This window comes from Gorilla gorilla, chromosome 10 (assembly GCF_029281585.2).
Source record: "Gorilla gorilla gorilla isolate KB3781 chromosome 10, NHGRI_mGorGor1-v2.1_pri, whole genome shotgun sequence".
Classification (NCBI taxonomy): Eukaryota; Metazoa; Chordata; class Mammalia; order Primates; family Hominidae; genus Gorilla; species Gorilla gorilla.
Genome location: NC_073234.2, coordinates 135266639 through 135286284, shown reverse-complemented (window position 1 = coordinate 135286284; position 19646 = coordinate 135266639). Strand labels below are relative to the sequence as shown.

The 19646-nt window shown below is 45.2% G+C and overlaps 1 protein-coding gene across 14 annotated transcripts in view; it reads left to right on the top strand.

The window, feature by feature from the left end:
* The first annotated feature begins 2070 nt into the window (after positions 1-2070).
* The window catches only part of CIT (citron rho-interacting serine/threonine kinase), a 191759-nt gene continuing 174183 nt past the window's right edge, over positions 2071-19646 (top strand). For 6 of the 14 annotated variants that reach the window (XM_055358151.2, XM_055358150.2, XM_063694393.1 and 3 more), the window contains exons 1-3: positions 2101-2152; positions 3220-3328; positions 10194-10335. In XM_055358151.2, coding sequence (XP_055214126.1) covers positions 3233-3328; positions 10194-10335 — 238 coding nt within the window. In that variant the 5' untranslated portion in view covers positions 2101-2152; positions 3220-3232. Of the gene's footprint in view, positions 2153-3219; positions 3329-10193; positions 10336-19646 lie in introns of all 14 variants that reach the window. The other 8 variants (XM_055358149.2, XM_063694392.1, XM_063694391.1 and 5 more) reach the window with 3 other exon arrangements.

Here is a 19646-nt window from a genome sequence, read left to right as displayed (position 1 = left end):
GGCATGGTGGTACATGCTTGTGGTCCCAGCTACTGGAAGGGCTGAGGTGGGATGATCACTTGAGCCTGGAGAGGTGGAAGCTGCAGTAAGCTGTGATTGTGCCACTGAACTCCAGCTTGGGTGACGGAGTGAGATTCTAAGAAAAAAAAAAAAAAAAAGAGGTGCTTGATAAATAGTAGCTATCCATTATTGGCCCAGGGAACAAGAAGTAAGTTATGTTTGGGGAAGGAAAAAAGAACAAATGTGTATTAAGCAAGCCTGTAGCTCTAATTATGTGCTGGTGTGCGTGTGTGTGTGTGTGTGTGAGAGAGAGAACACATCTCCAGTTCTGTCTACTGTAGAATTAGGAGAGTACAAAAAGGACTTTACATATATAAATAGAACATACACACACACACATGCGTGCACACATATACACACAATTTAATCATTATGAAACCACATCCATATTGTTGCTACCTAGTTTAAGAAATAGATCACAACAGCACCCCAACACCCTGAAAGGCCTCCATCCCAACCCCAGGTAACTACTATTCTGGCTGTTGCTTTCTTTATGGTTTTGTCATTACTTTAAACAATGACAAAAACTGCAATGATTTGCATCAACCTAATACATCCCTCCTTAAACAATGTTGCTTTGTTTTGTCCTGTTTTGGAACTTATATGAATGGAATCATAATGGAATCATATGTTATTGTCTTGCTTCCTTCATTAGGCCTTGTTTTGAGACTCATTATGTCATTGTGGTTAGTTGCAGTTTATTCTTTTTCATTGCTTGTGAAAACACTGCAATATACAATTTTGTCTTTTCTACTGCTGATGGACATTTATATTGCTTCCAGTTTTTTGCCAACACTATTTTGTATTCTTATACACATCTCTTGGTGTACTTAAGTAGGAGTTTCTCACCAGCGCGGTGGCTCAGGCCTGTAATCTCAGCACTTTGGGAGGCCGAGGTGGGCAGATCACTCGAGGTCAGGAGTTCAAGACCAGCCTGGCCAACATGGTGAAACCCCATCTCTAACTAAAAATACAAACAATTGGGCATGGTGGCATGCACCTGTAATCCCAGTTACTTGGGAGGCTGAGACAAGAGAATAGCTTGAACCTGGGAGGTGGAGGTTGCAGTGAGGCGAGATCGTGCCATTGCACTCCAGCCTGGGAGACAGAGCAAGACTCCATCTCAAAATAAATAAATAAATAGGAGTTTTTCTTAGGTAGAGAAACTACACCTAGCAATAGTCATAGAATGCAGAAATCTTCAATGTTAGCAAATAATGCCAAACTTTTTTTTCAAATTTCAAAGAGATTGTATCCATTTACACGCCTACGGGTACTGTATAAGTGTGTGTACTTCCACATGTTCGCAAACACTGTCACATCCTTTTTTGTTGTTGTTCTCGAATTTGAGTGTTATTCTTTCTCACTGTGACTTTATTTTTCATACTTTCTGATTATGAATGAGGTTGACAACTTTCACACATTTGTTGGTCATCTGGATTTCCTTTTTGGTGAAGTGCCTGTTTAAGTATCTCGTCTATAATTTATTTTAAAGTGTCCTTTCAGACAGTCTCAATGACTGTCACCAACTCCTTGCAGGGCAGTCAGCCCGGAGATAGAGTAATCAAGGTAGGTTGAAGTCAAGCTCAAAACATTCGCTGCCTCAGCTGTAGCAGAGGACCACTGGGCTTCCCCAGGTAACAAGTACTTCTACCTTAGCCACATGAGAGAGAAAGAAGACCAGGCAGAGCAGCCTGGCTGCCTTCCTCCTTGCAGGTGGCCGAGAGCAGGGGACAGCGCCCTGGCGACCTCCTCAGGCATCTTAGATTAACAGTCGCGTCCTCAAACGCAGCATCCTGCGTAACCGCCAATTTCAAACTTCCAAGACCTGCCCTGCTGATTTTGCCCTTCCCTTTTTCCCGTTGGTCGCGAGTCAAAGGAAGATGCAATTTGATTGGCTCTCCCCTTCACTTTCCTCCATGCCTTTAAGGACATGGGCGGGGCCTGGCTGAGACGTCCATGTCTATCATAGGAGCGGAGACGCTGATTGGTCCAAACACGGCTGAGACCCGCCCGCGCCGTTCTTCGGGTTCAAACGCGGCGGCGGGAGGCGCGGGGCGGAGCAGATCGCAGACCTGGGGGTCCGCAGAGCGTGAGTCTGATCCCCCAGACCCAATTCTACCGCACCCGGCTCTGCAAGGCCAGGGGAGGGCCGCCTCCACCCATACAAGTCCCGGGTTTCCCTCCCGCCGCGGGGAGGGCGGCGATTCCACCCCCAGGGCTGCGGGAGGCCTGGAGGGTCTTCCCAGGCTGGCTGTGCGCGCGCCCACCTTCCTTGGGAGCCGAGGGGTCAGACGAGTGGTGCTGGGGCAGGAGGCTTGCTCCTCCCCTAAACCAGGCGGAGTCCTATGTCTCTTCAGCTCTGCCTCCTGTCAGCACTAACTGCATTATTCTGCCCAGTGTAGTCGGCCGGTTCCTTATTATCTGCGTGAACTTAGCCATTTACTTAACCTCTCTGTTTCAGCGTATTCATACCCCGTGCCCACCCCATCACTTCATGATGCCCCCGCCTCTTTCGCTCTGCTCCAGTCCCTCTGGCCTCGGTGTTGCTGGAGAGGCCAGGTCCTGCCTCAGTGCTTTTGGCTTGGCTGTTTCGTTTGCCACGGATATCTTTCTTTCCCCAGATATCAACATGGCTTGCTGGTCACTCGCTTCAGGTCTTCAAGTCTTGGGTCAAATGGTGGCTTCTCAGTGAAGTCTTATTTGACCACACTAAAAATTGCACCATCTCACCCCCATTGTCCTTTTCTTGCTCGATTTTGTTTTTACCCCATAGCACTTAACACCTTACAACAAGCTATATATTTTGCTTATTTCAGTCATTCATTTAATAACTATTCGCACCTATTTATGTGCCAGGCTATGTGTGCCCCCACTTCATGGGGGCAAACATCTCTGCCCTTGTGGAGCTTCCATTCTAAGGGGGGAGATAATAAACACATTTATAAGTAAGAGAGTATGTCAGATAAGTGTATCATCTCCTGTCACAGTGAGTTAAAATCTGGTGTTTAATCTCCATGATTAGACTGAGCTTCCTAAAACTGGAGTGGTAGCTGATTTTCACCTCCTTGTCCCTGATATCTTGAGGGAGATCAGGATCTCTCAGGCCCTTCCTGCTCAAAACATAGGACACACTTGACTTTTCTGATATCCTTTCAGCACCAGTGGGGAGATGTTGAAGTTCAAATATGGAGCGCGGAATCCTTTGGATGCTGGTGCTGCTGAACCCATTGCCAGCCGGGCCTCCAGGCTGAATCTGTTCTTCCAGGTAACAGCCTACCCTGCCAACTTTGCTCACCTGTGTGTGTCCTTGGAATCTCCTTGTCACTCACCTTTGCTTTTATTTATTTGTTTATTTATTTAGAGTCTCACTCAGTCTCTCAGGCTGTAGTACAGTGGTGCAATCTCGGCTCACTGCAAACCTCCGCCTCCTGGGTTCAAGTGATTCTCCTGCCTCAGCCTCCAGAGTAGCTGGGACTACAGGCGCCTGCCACCACACCCGGCTAAATTTTGTATTTTTTTTTTTTAGTAGAGACGGGGTTTCACCATGTTGGCCAGGCTAGGGTCAAACTCCTGACCTCAAGTGATCCACCTGCCTTGGCCTCCTAAAGTGCTGGGATTACAGGCATGAACCGTGCCCGGCTTGCTTTTATTATAGGACCGGGGATAATATTTTAGGGGAAATTCTGTTTTGTTTTGTTTGAAACAAGGTCTTCTGTCGACTCTAGGCCTGTGCCACCATGCCTGGCTAATTTTTTAATTTTTTGTAGGGATGGGGTCTCACTGTGTTGCCCAGGCTGATATTGAACACCTGACTTCAAGTGAGCCTCTTGCCTTGGCCTCCCAAAGCACTGGGGTTATAGGTGTGAGCCACTGCACCTGGCCCTCTATTTAGAGTTTTATATGCACTGATTCTTTTGGAAAAAAGGCACTGTGCAGAAGTAGATAGCTGAACTTGCCTTAGAAGGGAGATCTTTTCATATTTCTCACACTTTACACTTCTGTACTAAAGTTTATTCATTCATTGATTGATTGGTTGATTGACAGGGTCTTGCTCTGTGGCTCAGGCTGGAGTGCATTGGCACAATCACAGCTTACTGCAGTCTTGACCTCCTGGGCTCAAACGATCCTCCCACTTCAGCTTCCCGAGTAGCTGGGACCACAGGTGTGTGCCACCATACCTGGCTAATTTTTGTATTTTTTGTAGAGATGAGGTTTCACCATGTTGCCCAGGCAGGTCTCGAATTCCTGGGCTCAAGTGATCTACTTGTCACAGCTTCTGAAAGTGTTGGGCTTACAGGCATAAGCCACTGTACCAGGGCAAGTTTGTCCTTTTATTGAAGAAAGAAAAATAAATGAACAAAGATGCTTTTTAAAACTACAATTTCTGTGGGTATAATCCTATTCATTTTCATTGCAGGGATGTTTATTTTTTAAGATTTTTTTTTTTTTTTTTTTTTTTGAGACAGAGTCTCGCTGTCGCCCAGGCTGGAGTGCAGGGGCATGATCTCGGCTCACTGCAGGCTCTGCCCCCCGGGGTTCACGCCATTCTCCTGCCTCATCCTCCTGCGTAGCTGGGACTACAGGCGCCCGTCACCTCGCCCGGCTAATTTTTTGTATTTTTAGTAGACACGGGGTTTCACTGTGTTAGCCAGGATGGTATTTTTTAAGATTTTAAAAAAAGTTTTGATGAATACCACACTTGTTTAACCCTCATTCCTCTCAAGATACACATTTCCGTCACCCCAGATGCGTTAAAACTTAATGTCATAAGATTACTTCCAAATAGATTTTTAATTTTTTTGTTTCTGATGTATGTGGAACACTGGTGAAGTAGAAATCCTTGTTTGATTTATGTATTTGTAAGTCAGGGGGACAATAGAGACCATGAAGATTTAGAATTGAATCCCAGTCCTAGCACTAGTTAGCTGCATTACTTTGGGTGAGTCAGTTACCTTTTCTGAGTCCATTTGCTATTCTTTAAAATAGGTTGTAGCCTGTAATCCCAGTATTTTCGGAGGCTGAGGCGGGCGGATTACTTGAGGTCACGAGTTCGAGACCAGCCTGGACAACGTGGTGAAACCCTGTCTCTACTAAAAATATAGAAAATTAGCTGGGCATGGTGGTTGCATGTACCTGTAATCCCAGCTACTTGAAAGGCTGAAGCAGGAGAATCATTTGAACCCAGGAGGCGGAGGTTGTCGTGAGCCGAGATGGTGCACTGCACTCCAGCCTGGGCGACAGAGTGGGTGAGACTCCATCTCAAAACAAAACAAAACAAAAGAAAACAAAAAAATAACATAGAGGTTGTAGTACCTAATTCACAGGGTTGTTGTGAGGATTAGATGAGATATTCCATTTAAAGCACTTAGCACCTTGCCTGGCTCTTAGTAAACCCCTTATAAAAAATGGTAATTATTGTTAATACTCAGCATAGAATAGTATTAGTTATAATATTAATACTAAATTTGTTTCCTTAATAGTAATTATATTTGGGAAGGTAGTTATGTAGGATACCTGTAAGATGATGAACAATGAATTATTCTTGATAACTTTTTTTTTCCCCCAAAATATTGGTATTGCGTGTTTAAACAGATGAGAATGGAAACAAATTGAAAGCTTAGGTTTTTCTGTGGGACCATCCCCATCAGCATTTTAAGTCTTGACATATTTTTCACAAATGAATAGTCTGTCTTTAACCTAGATGGCTGGAGTGCTGCCACTTTTCAGCCCCTTTATCATGCTATTTCAAAATATCTCCAACTTGCTGGGCGTGGTGGCTCATGCCTGTAATCCTAGCACTTTGGGAGGCTGAGGTGGGCAGATTGCTTGAGGTCAGGAGTTCGAGACCAGCCCGGGCAACATGGTGAGCCCCCCCCCCGTTTCTACTAAAAACACAAAAAATAGCTGACTGTGATGGTGTGTGTCTGTAGTCCCAGCTACTCGGGAGGCTGAGGCAGGAGGATCGCTTGAGCCCCAGAGGCAGAGGTTGCAGTGAGCTAAGGTTGTGCCACTGCACTTCAGCACTTCAGCCTGGGCGACAGAGCAAGACCCTGTAAATTTAAAAAAAAAAAAAAAAGGAAAAAAAATTTCCAACTTACTTATTAAGGGCTTATAATGTGCCGATTATGTAATAGTTACAGCTTCCAATGTGTCTGGCATAGAACTGGCATGTTTCTGAGTATCTCACTTCAGCCTCATGACAGAGGTAAGGACTATTTTTTATTTAAACTTTAAATAGGAGGCAACAGGCCAGGTGTGGTGGCTCACACCTGTAATCCCAGTACTTTGGGAGGCTGAGGCAGGTGGATTGCTTGAGTCCAAGAGTTCAAGACTAGCCTGGGCAAAATGGTGAAACCCCATCTCTACAAAAAATATAAATATTAGTCAGGCATGGTGGTGTGTGCCTGTAGTCCCAGCTACTCAGGAGGCTGAAGTGGGGGCATCTCTGGGGCCCTGGAGGCAGAGGTTGCAGTGAGCTGAGATTGCAACACTGCACTCCAGCCTGGGCAACAGAACGAGACCCTGTTTGTAAATAAATACATAAATAGGAGGCAACAGATATAGACAGATATGGAGGTAGGTAAGGCCTTGCCCAAGATCATACACGTTGGGTTTTGCAGATGAGGCCAAGATCAGACTCCGTCTTTGGTTGGTCTGACTCCAAAGGCTGACCACATAGCCATTGGGCCACAGTACCTGTGCACGTCAGAATTTATTAAGTATATCTTGTATTTAGTCATTATAACAGGAAGACTTATGGGTAAACCCTCAGTTCATCTCTTTTTAATGCTGAGTTCCCCCAGCCCAGTAAAGCTATTATTGCAGTATACCTATCATTTGCCTTGAGTGATCAGGTAAGGATGCTGTTTGTTCTTTTCCCATATAGTGCTGTTTGAATGAGGTTGAGATACAGTAGCAATTTTGTTTTCCATTCGGGTGAGTACCTTAGACTGAGTGTCATTTTGTCTTTTTTACTTCTACTCAACAGGATTTCCTGACATGTTCGAGGTCAGTGATTGTCAGACTTTCTGAGCCAGCAAAATTTCCCAAATTGCTGGGTAGACACAGGTTTTCCAACTTTTTATTTTGCCAAGTAAGGATATATTAAAAAAAAATAAAAAGAAAAACCTATTATTTTCTGGCCCTTTTATTTCATAAAGGGCATTTTAAGAAACAACAAGACAGGAAGAACATCATCTCAGAATAAAGGACCATTTTTAAATTTGAATACATTTTGTTTTATAAAAAAGATATCATGTGTTCATTTTTTCTCATTTCACTGCAGGCTGTTGGAAACTTTGTTAAGAACCAGCACTATATTTGGGAACCCCTGCTTTAATTGATCTAAACTCTTGAAGAATAGAAGAAACAAAGCGGTTTATTTTTCTGAGTTACTGGCAACTATTACTAAAGTGACAGATATGGTGGCCTTATGCAGTGCTTCCCAAACCTGATTGAGGTCTGACTCTCTTGGGGACCAGGGTCTCATTCTGTTGCCCAGGCTGGAGTGTGGCAGCACAATCTTGGCTCACTGCAGCCTTTACTTCTTGGGCTCAAGTGATCCTTCTACCTCAGTCTCACAAGTGGCTAGGACTACAGGACCATGGCACTACACCTGGCTAATTTTTGTTTGTTTGTTTGTTTGTAGAGATGGGGTCTCGCTGTGGTGCCCTGGCTGGTCTTGAACTCCTGGGCTCAAGTGATCCTCCCACCTTGGCCTCCCAAAGTGCTAGTATTCCAGGTGTGAGCCACCTCTCCCTGCTGGAGAACTTGTTAATAAAACAGATTCTAGGCTACAGTCTGGAAAATTCTAATTCATTTGGTTGTGGGGGAGGGGGGCATAAGACCAGAGAATGTGTTTGTTTGTTTTTTTTTTTTTTCTTAAATTCTCCAGTGCTGTTGTGATTCAAATGCAGCCGGTCTGTTTCTGTTACCAAGTGCTGTGTAACAAAGCACTCACAAAGTTTAAAGCAACAATGATTTATTTTTTCTTAGGATTCTGTGGGTTGGCTGGACTCAGCTAGGTAGTTCTGCTTCATCCTGTGATGTCAGCTGGGGTCACTTGTGGGGCTACATTCAGCTGGGATTATGTCTGGGACTGGAACATGTGGGTGCTGACTGCTGGCTGGGGCACCTTAGTGTTTCTCACATGGCCTCTCTTCTCCATGAGGTCTTTCAGTAGTGTAGCCCAGGACTCGTAACTTTTTTTTTATTTTTTAAGACAGACTGTCGCCCTGTCACCCAGGCTGGAGTGCAGTGGCACGATCTCTGCTCACTGCAACCTCCGCCTCCTGGGTTCAAGCAATTCTCCTGCCCCAGCCTCCCGAGTAGCTGGGATTACAGGCACGTGCCTCCATGCCTGGCTAATGTTTGCATTTTTAGTAGAGGTGGGGTTTCACCACGTTGGTCAGGCTGGTCTCGAACTTCTGACCTCGCGATCCGCCTGCCTCGGCCTCCCAAAGTGCTGAAATTACAGGTGTGAGCCACTGCACCTGGCTGACTCATAACTTTTTTTGTAAGTAATAAATATTTTAGGCTTTGTGGGTCCTGTAGTCTCTGTTGCAACCACTCAACTTGGCCATGGTAGCACAAAAGCAGCTAAAGACAATATGTAAATGATGGGTGTAGCTGTGTTCCAGTAAAACTTATAAAAAGTCCGTGGGCTGGATTTGGTCCAAGGGCTACAGATTGCACACCCCTGGTCTAGCCCAAGCATCTGTGCATGGTGGCTGGCTTCCCAAAAGTGGAAGCTGCTAAGCTGCCTTTTTTTTTTTTTTTTTTTTTGAAAGGGAGTCTCACTGTGTTGCCTAGGCTGGAGTGCGGTGGTGTGATCTCGGCTCACTGCAACCTCCATCTCCCGGGTTCAAGCAATTCTCATGCCTCAGCCTCCCAGGTAGCTGGGATTACAGGCGCCTACCACCACGCCTGGCTAATTTTTGTATTTTGGTAGAGACAGGGTTTCACCATGTTGGCCAGGCTGGTCTCAAACTCCTGACCTCAAGTGATCCACCCATCTTGGCCTCCCAAAGTGCTGGGATTACAGACGTGAGCCACCGTGCCTGGCCGCTTGACAAGCTTCTTAAAGGCACTGCCCTGAACTGGCACAGTGTCACTTGTGTCACATTCTTTTGGTTGAAGAGAGTCTCAGAGATGGCACAGATTCAAAGGCAGGAGAAATAGACTCCAGCGCTTAAAGGAAGGAGTAGCATGTGCCTACAGAATTGGAGGAACTGTTGGAGGCCATCTTTGAAGAGAGACCACCACTATCCATGGCTTGGCACGTGGGAATCACTGCTCTATACCAGGGTTGCAGACTCATGTCTGGGGGCCGGGCAGTGAGTATAAATGAGTCAAGTGGGCCAGTTGGAAGATGGAGTCAGACCTGCAGTGAACTCCCAAACACATCTGCTACCGGGAGGGGCAGCATTACTCAGCTCCAGCTCAGCGTCATCAGGCAGGAAGGCGAGGCAGTGTTGCCGGATGTGCCAGTGTTTCAAAAGAAGCCAGAGACTCCATTTTTATTTTTTTGTATGGAATCTCCTGATGTTGAAATATTGGCAGATAATTCAAATTATCTTAAACACTACAGGCCAAACAAAACATATCTGTGGGCTAGAGACAGTCTGCCAGTTTGTAACTATTTCTCCAGGTCATGAGTAAATTTGGCTTTATGATAGTCACTCAGTTCTTACTACTCTAGGTTGTTCAAATGAATTTAAAAAGCTGAAATTATATGAATAAACCCCTGGGCACACATGAAAGAAGTGAAAAACCCATTGTTTCCTATTGTAGAAACATGGAAGCATGTCAGAGCCAGAGGATCCAGAGGAAATATTCTCACTAGCCTCAGACCCTCAGGAGTGAGGGAGCTTTTCTTGTTAATGGCCACGCTTGTGCAGTTTTCCTTCCCAGGTGCTGGTGAAAGAAACCCACAGTCTTGGAATCATGGAAGTGATACCATAATGACTGTCAGTTGACGTTGCTTTAAAGAATGAAGCCACAGAATTGTGCTGTTAGCATGTCGTGAGCAGTTAGTTGAGTTGGTGGCTTGTAATTTACTCTGTGTGGATGTTATTGATCAAAGCTTTTCATTATTGACAGTGTCTCCATCTGCTGTTTGCTGTTTTTAGGGGAAACCACCCTTTATGACTCAACAGCAGATGTCTCCTCTTTCCCGAGAAGGGATATTAGATGCCCTCTTTGTTCTCTTTGAAGAATGCAGTCAGCCTGCTCTGATGAAGATTAAGCATGTGAGCAACTTTGTCCGGAAGTGTAAGTTTGGGGAACTTTTTCTTGAAAACTGTCCTGAGAGAGAAAACTAGAAAGATGCTTGAGGCAGAATGAGTTACTGGTTGATAGTAGTCGGTAAGAACTCTGGTTCTATATAAGACAGATCCAGGTTCAAATTCAGGCTGCACCTCTTATAGCTGGGAGACCAGGTAAGTTGGGCTTCTTGGTTGCAAGCGACAAACTTAATTCAAAGACTGAATTTAGGCCAGGTGCAATGGCTCATACCTATAATCTCAGCCCTTTGGGAAGCTGAGGTGGGTGAATCGCTTGAGCCCAGGAGTTCAAGACCAGCTTGGGCAACATGGTGAAACCCCATCTCTACAAAAAATACAAAAATTAGCTGGGTATGGTGGCTTGCACCCGTGGTCCCAGCTGCTGAGGAGGCTGAGGTGGGAGGATCACTGGAGCCCGGGAGGTTGAGGCTCAATGAGCCGTGATTGTGCCATTGCACTCCAGTCTGGGTGACAGAGTGAGACCCTGTGTGAATAAAAGAGTGAATTTATTGGCTCATGAAACTGAGAAATCCAGGAATGAGTTAAGTTTTAGCTTTAGGCATAGCTAGTTCCAGAGACCTCAATAATATCTCGTGGCCCTATCCTTATACTCACTCAGGGCTGACTTTCTATTAGGCAGAGTAGGCACGGTGCTTAGGATCTGTGATATTTAATTTTAATGAATTTAATTAGTTTTAATTAACTGAATTAAATTTTAATTTGTTTTAAAATTATAGGAAAAATGAATATAATAATGTATAATGATTCTGGATGACATTCATCTTTATACTAATGTAGTCATAAAATATAATTTTTGTTTTTTTTTGGAGACAGAGTCTTGCCCTATTACCCAGGCTGGATTGCAGTGGTATATCATGGCTCACTGCAGTTTCAACCTTCTAGGCTCAAGCAATCCTTCCACCCCAGTGGCTGGGACTACAGGCTCACACTACCACGCCCAGCTAATTTTTGCTTTTTTTTCTGTAGAGATAGGGTCTTACTATGTTACCCATGCTGGTCTCAAACTCCAGGCTTGAAGCAGTCTTCCTGCCTCAGCCTCCCAAAGCTTTGGGATTACAGGTGTGAGCCACCATGCCTGGCCCCATAAAATATAATTTTTGAATTCTTTTTTTTGTTTTTAATGGAGGAAGGGGCTGAGGAAGGCAAAAGTACCTAGGGCCTATGAAGTCATATATTGGCCTTGCCTTCACCCTGTTTCTGACTTTGCTTGACTTCCATGTGATGAGGCAGTTGGCTGTTAGTGTCCCAGTTTCATACTCTTACATTAGTGTTTTTCAACCAGTGGGTGATTTTGCCCCCTGGAGATGTTTTCGGTTGTCAGAGCTAGTTGGGGGTGGTGGTGTGTGAGTTTGGGGGGAAGGGTCCTACTGTCAGTTAATGGGTGAGGCCAGAGATGCCACCAAACACCTTACAGTGCACAAAGCAGCCCCCATAACACAGAATTATGTAGCCCACAATGCCAACAGTGCTGAATTTGAGAAACCCCACCTTGTACAACATTGCTGTGCAACCAACCACCCTAAATATTACTGACTTAAAACAATAGTCACTGTGGCCGGGCGCGGTGGCTCGTGTGTAAGCCCAGCGCTTTGGGAGGCTGAGGCGGCAGATCACTTGAGGTCAGGAGTTCCAGACCAGCCTGGCCAACATGGTGAAACCTTGTCTCTACTAAAAATACAAGAATTAGCTGAATGTGGCAGCGGGCGCCTGTAATCCCAGCCACTTGGGAGGCTGAGGCAGGAGAATCGCTTGAACCTGGGAGGTGGAGGTTGCAGTGAGCCAAGATCTCACCATTGCACTCCAGCTTGGGCAATGAGTGAGACTCTGTCTTAAAAAAAAAAAAAAAAGTTATCGTATTACCTCTTGTGTGTGTAGGTTGATTGGACTCAGCTGGGGATTCCTCTGCTCTGTATTACATTGGCCAGGATTGCAGTCACCTGGGGCTCTCCTGGGCTGGAATGTGTGAGAGGGCTTACTCAGTGTTTGGTGCCCTGGCTTGGAGGCTGGGCCCAGCTGGGCCTCTCTCTCTTCATGAAGTTTCAGGGCCTTTTGCTGTCCACATGGCACCTCTATGTGGTCTCCAAATCAGAAGTCAAGGAACTATAGCCTGTGATGCCTATTTTGTAAAGAAGGTTTTACTGGAACACAGCCCTACCCATGTGTTTGTACAGTGCCTATGGCTGCTTTCACATCATAACAGCATTTTATTTCATTTTATTTATTTTTTTTAGAGACAATGTCTCACTCTGGCTGGAGTGCAGCAGCACAATCATAGCTCACTGCAGCCTCCAACTCCTGGGCTCAAGCAATCCTCCTGTCTCAGCCTCCTCAGTAGCTAGGACTACAGGCCCATGCCACCACTAATGGCTAATTTTTTAATTTTATGTAGAGATGGGACCTTGTGAGATTGCCTAGGCTGGTCTTGAACTCCTGGCCTCAAGAAATCCTCCCACCTTGGCCTTCCAGAATGCTTGGATTACAGGCATGAGCCACTGTACACAACAGCATTTGAGTAGTTGTGATAGAGACCAAATGGCCTACAAAGCCCAAAATAGTTCCTGTTTGGCCCATTTCGAAAAGGCTTGCTGACCTCTGAGCTACATGGTCTCTCTAGCAGGACAGCCTCGACGGTAGCTCAGGTTTCCAAAACACAAAAGTGGAAGCTGCCAGGCTTTCTTAGGGGTTATCCTAGGAGGGACATAGGATCTCTTTGACTGCATTTTATTGTTTGATGCATGCTCTGGGGCTGCTCAAATTCCACCTGAGAGGAAACTACACAAGGTCATGAATCCCAAGAGGACTGGGGCATTGGGTGCTATTTTTGGAGACTGGCTACCACACCCTGCCCAATGGTAATCTTCCCTTATCTAGATTAATACAACCCCAGGGAAGATTCTAACTTGGCTCTGCTTTGGGTCATTTGCCTCCCTGGAGGTGAGGTGTTGTGATCGGTTTTGTTGGAATGCCCAAAGGGGTCAGGGCAGTGTGATTACCAGGACCTCATGGAATGGGGGATGCGTGGTTATGCAAAGGAGCCAGGGATGCTGAGTAGAAAAAAAATCAGCATATGTTCACTATAGTGCTCTTCAGTATTTTACATGTACTTTGTTCTCAGTTTTCTCATCTGTAAAATAAGAATAATGTATATCCTTTTTTTTTTTTTTTTTTTGGAGTCTTGCTCTGTTGTCCAGACTGGAGTACAGTGGCACAATCTCAGCTCACTGCAACCTCCGCATCCTGGGTTCAAGTGATTCTCCTGCCTCAGCCTCCTCAGTAGCTGGGACTACAGGCGTGCACCACCACACTCAGCTAGTTTTTGTATTTTTAGTAGAGATGGGGTTTCGCCATGTTGGCCAGGCTGGTCTCAAACTCCTGACCTCAAGTGATCTGCCTGCCTCGGCCTCCGAAAGTGCTGGAATTACAGGCATGAGCCACCACGCCCGTTGGGAATAATGTATATCTAATGAGGCTGTGTTGGGATTGAATGAGTTAATGCACAGACCAGATTTGTCATGTTGCCTGGCCCGTAGGAGACAATAAATGGTACCCAGTATTAATAACTGTGAACGTCAACAACATTTAATATATTGTATATCTTCAAAATGTACTTGAGGTATTTGTTCATCATTCTGTTTTTGTTTGAATAAGCTCCTGCCTTCTTTTTGTGAATATTTAAATTTATAAGTAGCGAGTGGGAGGGGAAGGAAATTATGTGATGAGGCTAGCTTACTGAGCCATCTGCAGGCACCTTCATCAGTCTTGAGACTGTCCTCTGGTTACTTAACAGCAGTGAATTATCTAGAACCATTTAGTGATCAGAAGACTTGGTTTAGTGGAATGTAGATTTTTTTCTAATAGAACCCTCTTCCAGGGAAATGTTTCATATTTTTGAAGAGGTTTCCTGGGGAGTGGTTAAGAGGCCATGATTGAAAATGGGTGATTACATTAGTATGTTTTCTATTCCTCACCTTTTTGAGTTTCTGTTTTGGAATGTAAGCTTTGTTTTTCTATGTGGAGAAGGGTCCGTCAGCTGCTTCTGCCCAGGTTTTTTGAATCTTCCTATAGGGATGGAGATTTTCTTTGGGGACTGTTAGAGAAAATGGAATAGAGTGTAGCTCTGAAGGAGAAGGATGTCTCCAGCAGAAGTACCCCTAGCCTTGGGCCAAGGGAGGGAAGGGAAGGGAACGAGCATCTGGGAACCAGGGAAGGGATTTTTGTCTTTCTTAATTACTCTTACATCCCCAGTGCCTAAAATAGTGTCTGGCATATGTTAAGTCCTTAGTAAATACTTGTTGAATGAGTGTATTGCTCAGTGAACAAAATAAATGGCAAACATTAAGCACAGTATCAGATAATTTGTGTAAAAAATATACAGCAGTGTTATACTAAAACTTGCACAGAGGCCAGGTGCAGTGGCTCACGCCTGTAATCCCAGCACTGGGAGGCCGAGGTGGGCAGATCTTTGAGCTCAGGAGTTTGAGACCAACCTGGGCAACATGCTGAAACCCTGTCTATACAAAAAATACAAAAAGTAGCCGGGGCATGGGGACGCACATCTGTGGTCCCAGCTACTTGGGAGGCTGAGGCTGGAGAATTGCTTGAAGCTGGGAGGTGGAGGTTGCGGTAAGCCAAGATTGTGCCACTGCACCCCAGCCTGGGTGACAGAGTAAGACCCTGTCTCAAAACACAAAACAACACCCCCTTCAAAAAAAATCCAAAACCACCACCACAACAAAAAAACTTACACAGAAAAGTGTTGATAATTGTCAAAATTGGGCTGTTATTGGCAATTTGACAGTAGCTGAATTACTACCATTTGAGCTATATTCACTATAGATAAGATCTTCAATATATTTACAACTTTAGTACTAATGGGCAAATGATAACTTTTGAAAAGTTTTTTTTTTTTCTGTCTTATTGCAAACAATACACAATACAATGTTAAATATAGAAGGTTAAACGTGCATCTGAGTCTGTTTGGGCTGCGATAATAGATACCTTAGACTTGGCAATTTATAAACAATAGAAATTCATTGCTGACAGTTGTGAAGATTGGGAAGTCCAAGATCAAGGCGCCAGCGAATCTGGTATCTGGTGATGGCTCCCTGCTTCAAAGATGGCGCCTTCTTGCTGCATCTTCACCTGGCAGAAGGGGCAAACATGATTCCTTCAGCTTCTTTTTTTTTTTTTTTTATGTTTAAAACTTTTGGTCCGGCGTGGTGGCTCATGCCTGTAATCCTAGCACTTTGGGAGGCCGAGGCAGGTGCATCATGAGGTCAAGAGATCGAGACCATCCTGGCCGACATGGTGAAACCCCCCATCTCTATACTAAAAATACAAAAATTAGCCAGGCATGGTGGTGTGCGCTTGTAGTCCCAGCTACTCAGGAGGCTGAGGCAGGAGAATTGCTTGAACCTGGGAGGCAGAGGTTGCAGTGAGCCAAGATTGCGCCACTGCACTCCAGCCTGGCAACAGAGTAAGACTCTGTCTCAAAACAAACAAACAAAAAAAACAAAAAAAACTTTTATTTTAGGTTCATGGGTAAATGTACAGGTTTGTTATGTAGGTAAACTTGTCTTGGGGTTTGTTATAGATTATTTCGTCACCCAGGTACTAAGCCTAGTAACCAATAGTTATTTTTTCAGATTGTCTCCCTCCTCCCACCCTCTGTCCTCTAGTAGGCTCCAGTGTCTGTTGTTCCCTTCTTTGTGTCCTTGTGTTCTCATCCTTTAGCTCCCATTTATATGTGAGAACATGTGGTATTTGGTTTTCTGTTCCTGCATTAGTTTGCTAAGGATAATGTCAGCCTCTTTTTTTTTTTTTTTTTTTTTTTTTGGATACAGAGTCTTGCTCTGTTGCCCAGGTTGGAGTGCAGTGGTGTGATCTTGGCTCACTGCAACCTCTGCCTCCCGGGTTCAAGTGATTCTCTTGCCTTAGCCTCCTGAGTAGCTGGGACTACAGGTGCGCACCACCATGCCAGGCTAATTTTTGTATTTTAGTAGAGATAGGGTTTCACCATACTGGCCATGCTGGTCTCCAACTCTTGACCTTGTGATCCGCCGGCCTCATCTTTTTCCCAAAGTGCTGAGATTACAGGTGTGGGTCACTGCACCCGGCCCAATGTCAGCCTCTTTTTTAGGGAAGTGATTTAATCACTTCCCTAAAAGTCCTACCTCGTTTTTTTTTTTTTTTTTTTTTTTTTTTTTTGAGGCAGAGTCTTGCTCTGTCACCCAGGCTGGAGTGCAGTGGTGCGATCTTGGCTCACTGCAACCTCCACCTCCTGAGTTCAAGCACTTCTCCTGCCTCAGCCTCCTGAGTAGCTGGGATTATAGGTGCCTGCCACCACGCCTGGCTAATTTTTTTGTATTTTTAGTAGAGTTGGAGTTTCACCATGTTGGCCAGGCTGGTCTTGAACTCCTGACCTCAAGTGATCTGCCCAAAATGCTGGGATTACAGGCGGGAGCCACTGTGGCCAGCCCCTGCAAGTCCTACCTCTTAATAGTATTACACTGGGGATTACATTTCAACATGAATTTAGTAGGGGCGAGGGGCACAAACATTTAGAATATAGCACATCACATACATAGTGAGAGAAAAATCCCTCAAAATCTTACCTGAGACAATCACTGCCAACAGATTGCTGTATAGTGTGCCAATTTTGTTTGTGTGTGTGTGTGTGTGTGTGTGTGTGCCTTAAAAATATTTATTATGGAAATTTAAAAACATACCCAAGGTGGCCAGGTGTAGTGGTTCACGCCTGTAATCCTGGCACTTTGGGAGCCCGAGGTGGGTGTATTACTTGAGGTCAGGAGTTTGAGACCAGCCTGGCCAAAATGGTGATACCAGTCTCCTAAAAATACAAAAATTAGCCGGGTGTGGTGGGCACCTGTAGTTCCAGCTACTCGGGAGACCAAGGCATGAGAATCGCTTGAACCCCGGAGGCAGAGGTTGCAGTGAGCCAAGACCATGCCACTGCACTCCAGCCAGGGTGACAGAGTGAGACTCCATCCTAGAAACAAACAAACAAAGAAACCAACCAACTAACCAACCAGAGAAAACTCCCTGTCTGTAAGGAGTATGTGTTCTAGTGGAGACTGAGCCATCTTGTTCTGTTTAACATGTGCCTAATGTTCTTTTATATGGGCGGACTTGTAGGTTGTTTCAACTTTTCTGTTGATGAACCTTTAGGTGGTTTCTGATTATTTTTGTGTTACAACAGTTTTCATCATTCACATCTTTGTATGCATCTTTTTTGAGCACATGTGCAAGTATTTCTGTGGACAATGGATGATTCCTAGAAATTGAAAGTTTGGATTACTGTGTTCCAAAAAAGGAAGCAATACACCCAGCTATGTTGGCTTTTGCTCTTGGGTCCAGATGATTATCTGACAAAGTTATTCTCTGATTGCATTTTCTTTTCTTTTCTTTTTTTTTTTCTGAGACGGAGTTTCGCTCTTGTTGCCCAGGTTGGAGTGCAATGGCGCGATCTCGGCTCACTGCAACCTCTGCCTCCCAGGTTCAAGCGATTCTCCTGCCTCAGCCTCCTAAGTAGCTGGCATTGCAGGCGTGCGCCACCACACCCGGCTAATTTTTTGTATTTTTAGTAGAGACGGGATTTCTCCATATTGGTCAGGCTGGTCTTGAACTCTTGACCTCAGGTGATCCACCCGCTTCAGCCTCCCAAAGTGCTGGGATTACAGGCGTGAGCCACAGTGCCTGGCCCTCTGACTGCATTTTTGCAGTGTTTTGGGTCCTTATCTCTACCTCAGTACCTCAATATTCAGTGCCCACTGGGCCCTTAGATACTGCAGCTAAAAGTGCACAGGGGTGGAGTGATGTGATGGTTTTGGGGTCACAGAAGCAGCTGGTATAGAGAGAAGTTGTGAAGTTTTTTTTTTTTTTTTTTCCTGAGACAGAGTCTCACTGTATCCCCTAGGATGGAGTGCAGTGGCTTGATCTCGGCTCACCGCAACCCCTGTCTCCCTGGTTCAAGTGATTCTTATGCCTCAGCCTCCCGAGTAGCTGGGATTATAGGCATGTGTCACCATACCCAGCTAATTTTTGTGTTTTTAGTAGAGATGGGGTTTCACCATGTTGGCCAGGCTGGTCTTGAGCTCCTGACCTCAGGTGATCCGCCCACCTGGCCCTCTCAAAGTGCTGGGATTACAGGCCTGAGCCATTGCGCCTGGTCTTTTTTTTTTTTTTAAGTAATCATAGGCTTGAATGTAGCCTCTCATCTGTTCACCTTAATAATCCAAAAGCCTTTAGATAAAGAAATGGAGATTTGGAATGGCTTCTCAGAATTCCAAGAGAGTATTGTCATGGTTTTGCCTGCAAAGCACCGTGGTCTGTCTCCTTGTGCAGTTGAGAAAGCTGGTGGTCGCCATTGACAGGCCCAGAGTTATTAAGTTGGACACTGCTTTAAGCAACTTTGTAAACAATCCAAGGCATAATAGAGAATTAGGAGAGATTGGCTTTGTGTATGAGCAATAACAAAATCAAGTTCAATCCAGCAAGTTTTTGGGGAATTATAATTCAAAACTCAAATACTTGACCTGGAAGAAACTTGGAAAGAGGGAAGGAAGACGGGCTTGTTACAGCATTGTCAGGGTAAAAGGAAAATACCGTGCAGCTTTTAATTTTGCTTCTTCATGGCATTCCCCATGTAGGTGCCCTAGATTTGTTTTTTACAGTGGTCACGACTTCATGCGGATCCACCCACCACTCTTGCCTGGTTCCCCAAGGGACCAAGGGAAGGTATATTCAGGATGATTGCTGAAGTGAGGGGTGGGGTCTGTGGCTGAGAAGACTCTCAATACCGCGGCACTCATTATAAGCCTCTGACACAGGAGATTTCAACTCCACCCGTGCAACAAAGGAACAGGGTGGGCAAGAGCAGTTACAGTTGCAGGCTGAGTGCGATGGTTCATGCCTGTAATCCCAGTGCTTTGGGAAGCCAAGGTGGGAGGATTGCTTGAGTCTAGGAGTTTGAGACCAGCCTGGGTGACATAATGAGACCCTACCTGTACAAAAAATTTTTAAAAATTAGCCAGATTGGTGGTGTGCGCCTATAGTCCCAGCTACTCTGGAGAATGAGGTGGGTGAGGGTCCCTTGAGTCCAGGAGTTCGAGGCTGCAGTGAGTTATGATTCTATGATTTCACCACTGCATTCCAGCCTGGGCAACAGAGCAAGATTGTGTTCTTTTTTTTTTTTTTGAGACGGAGTCTCACTCTGTCACCCAGGCTGAAGTGCAGTGGTACGATCTCTGCTCACTACAA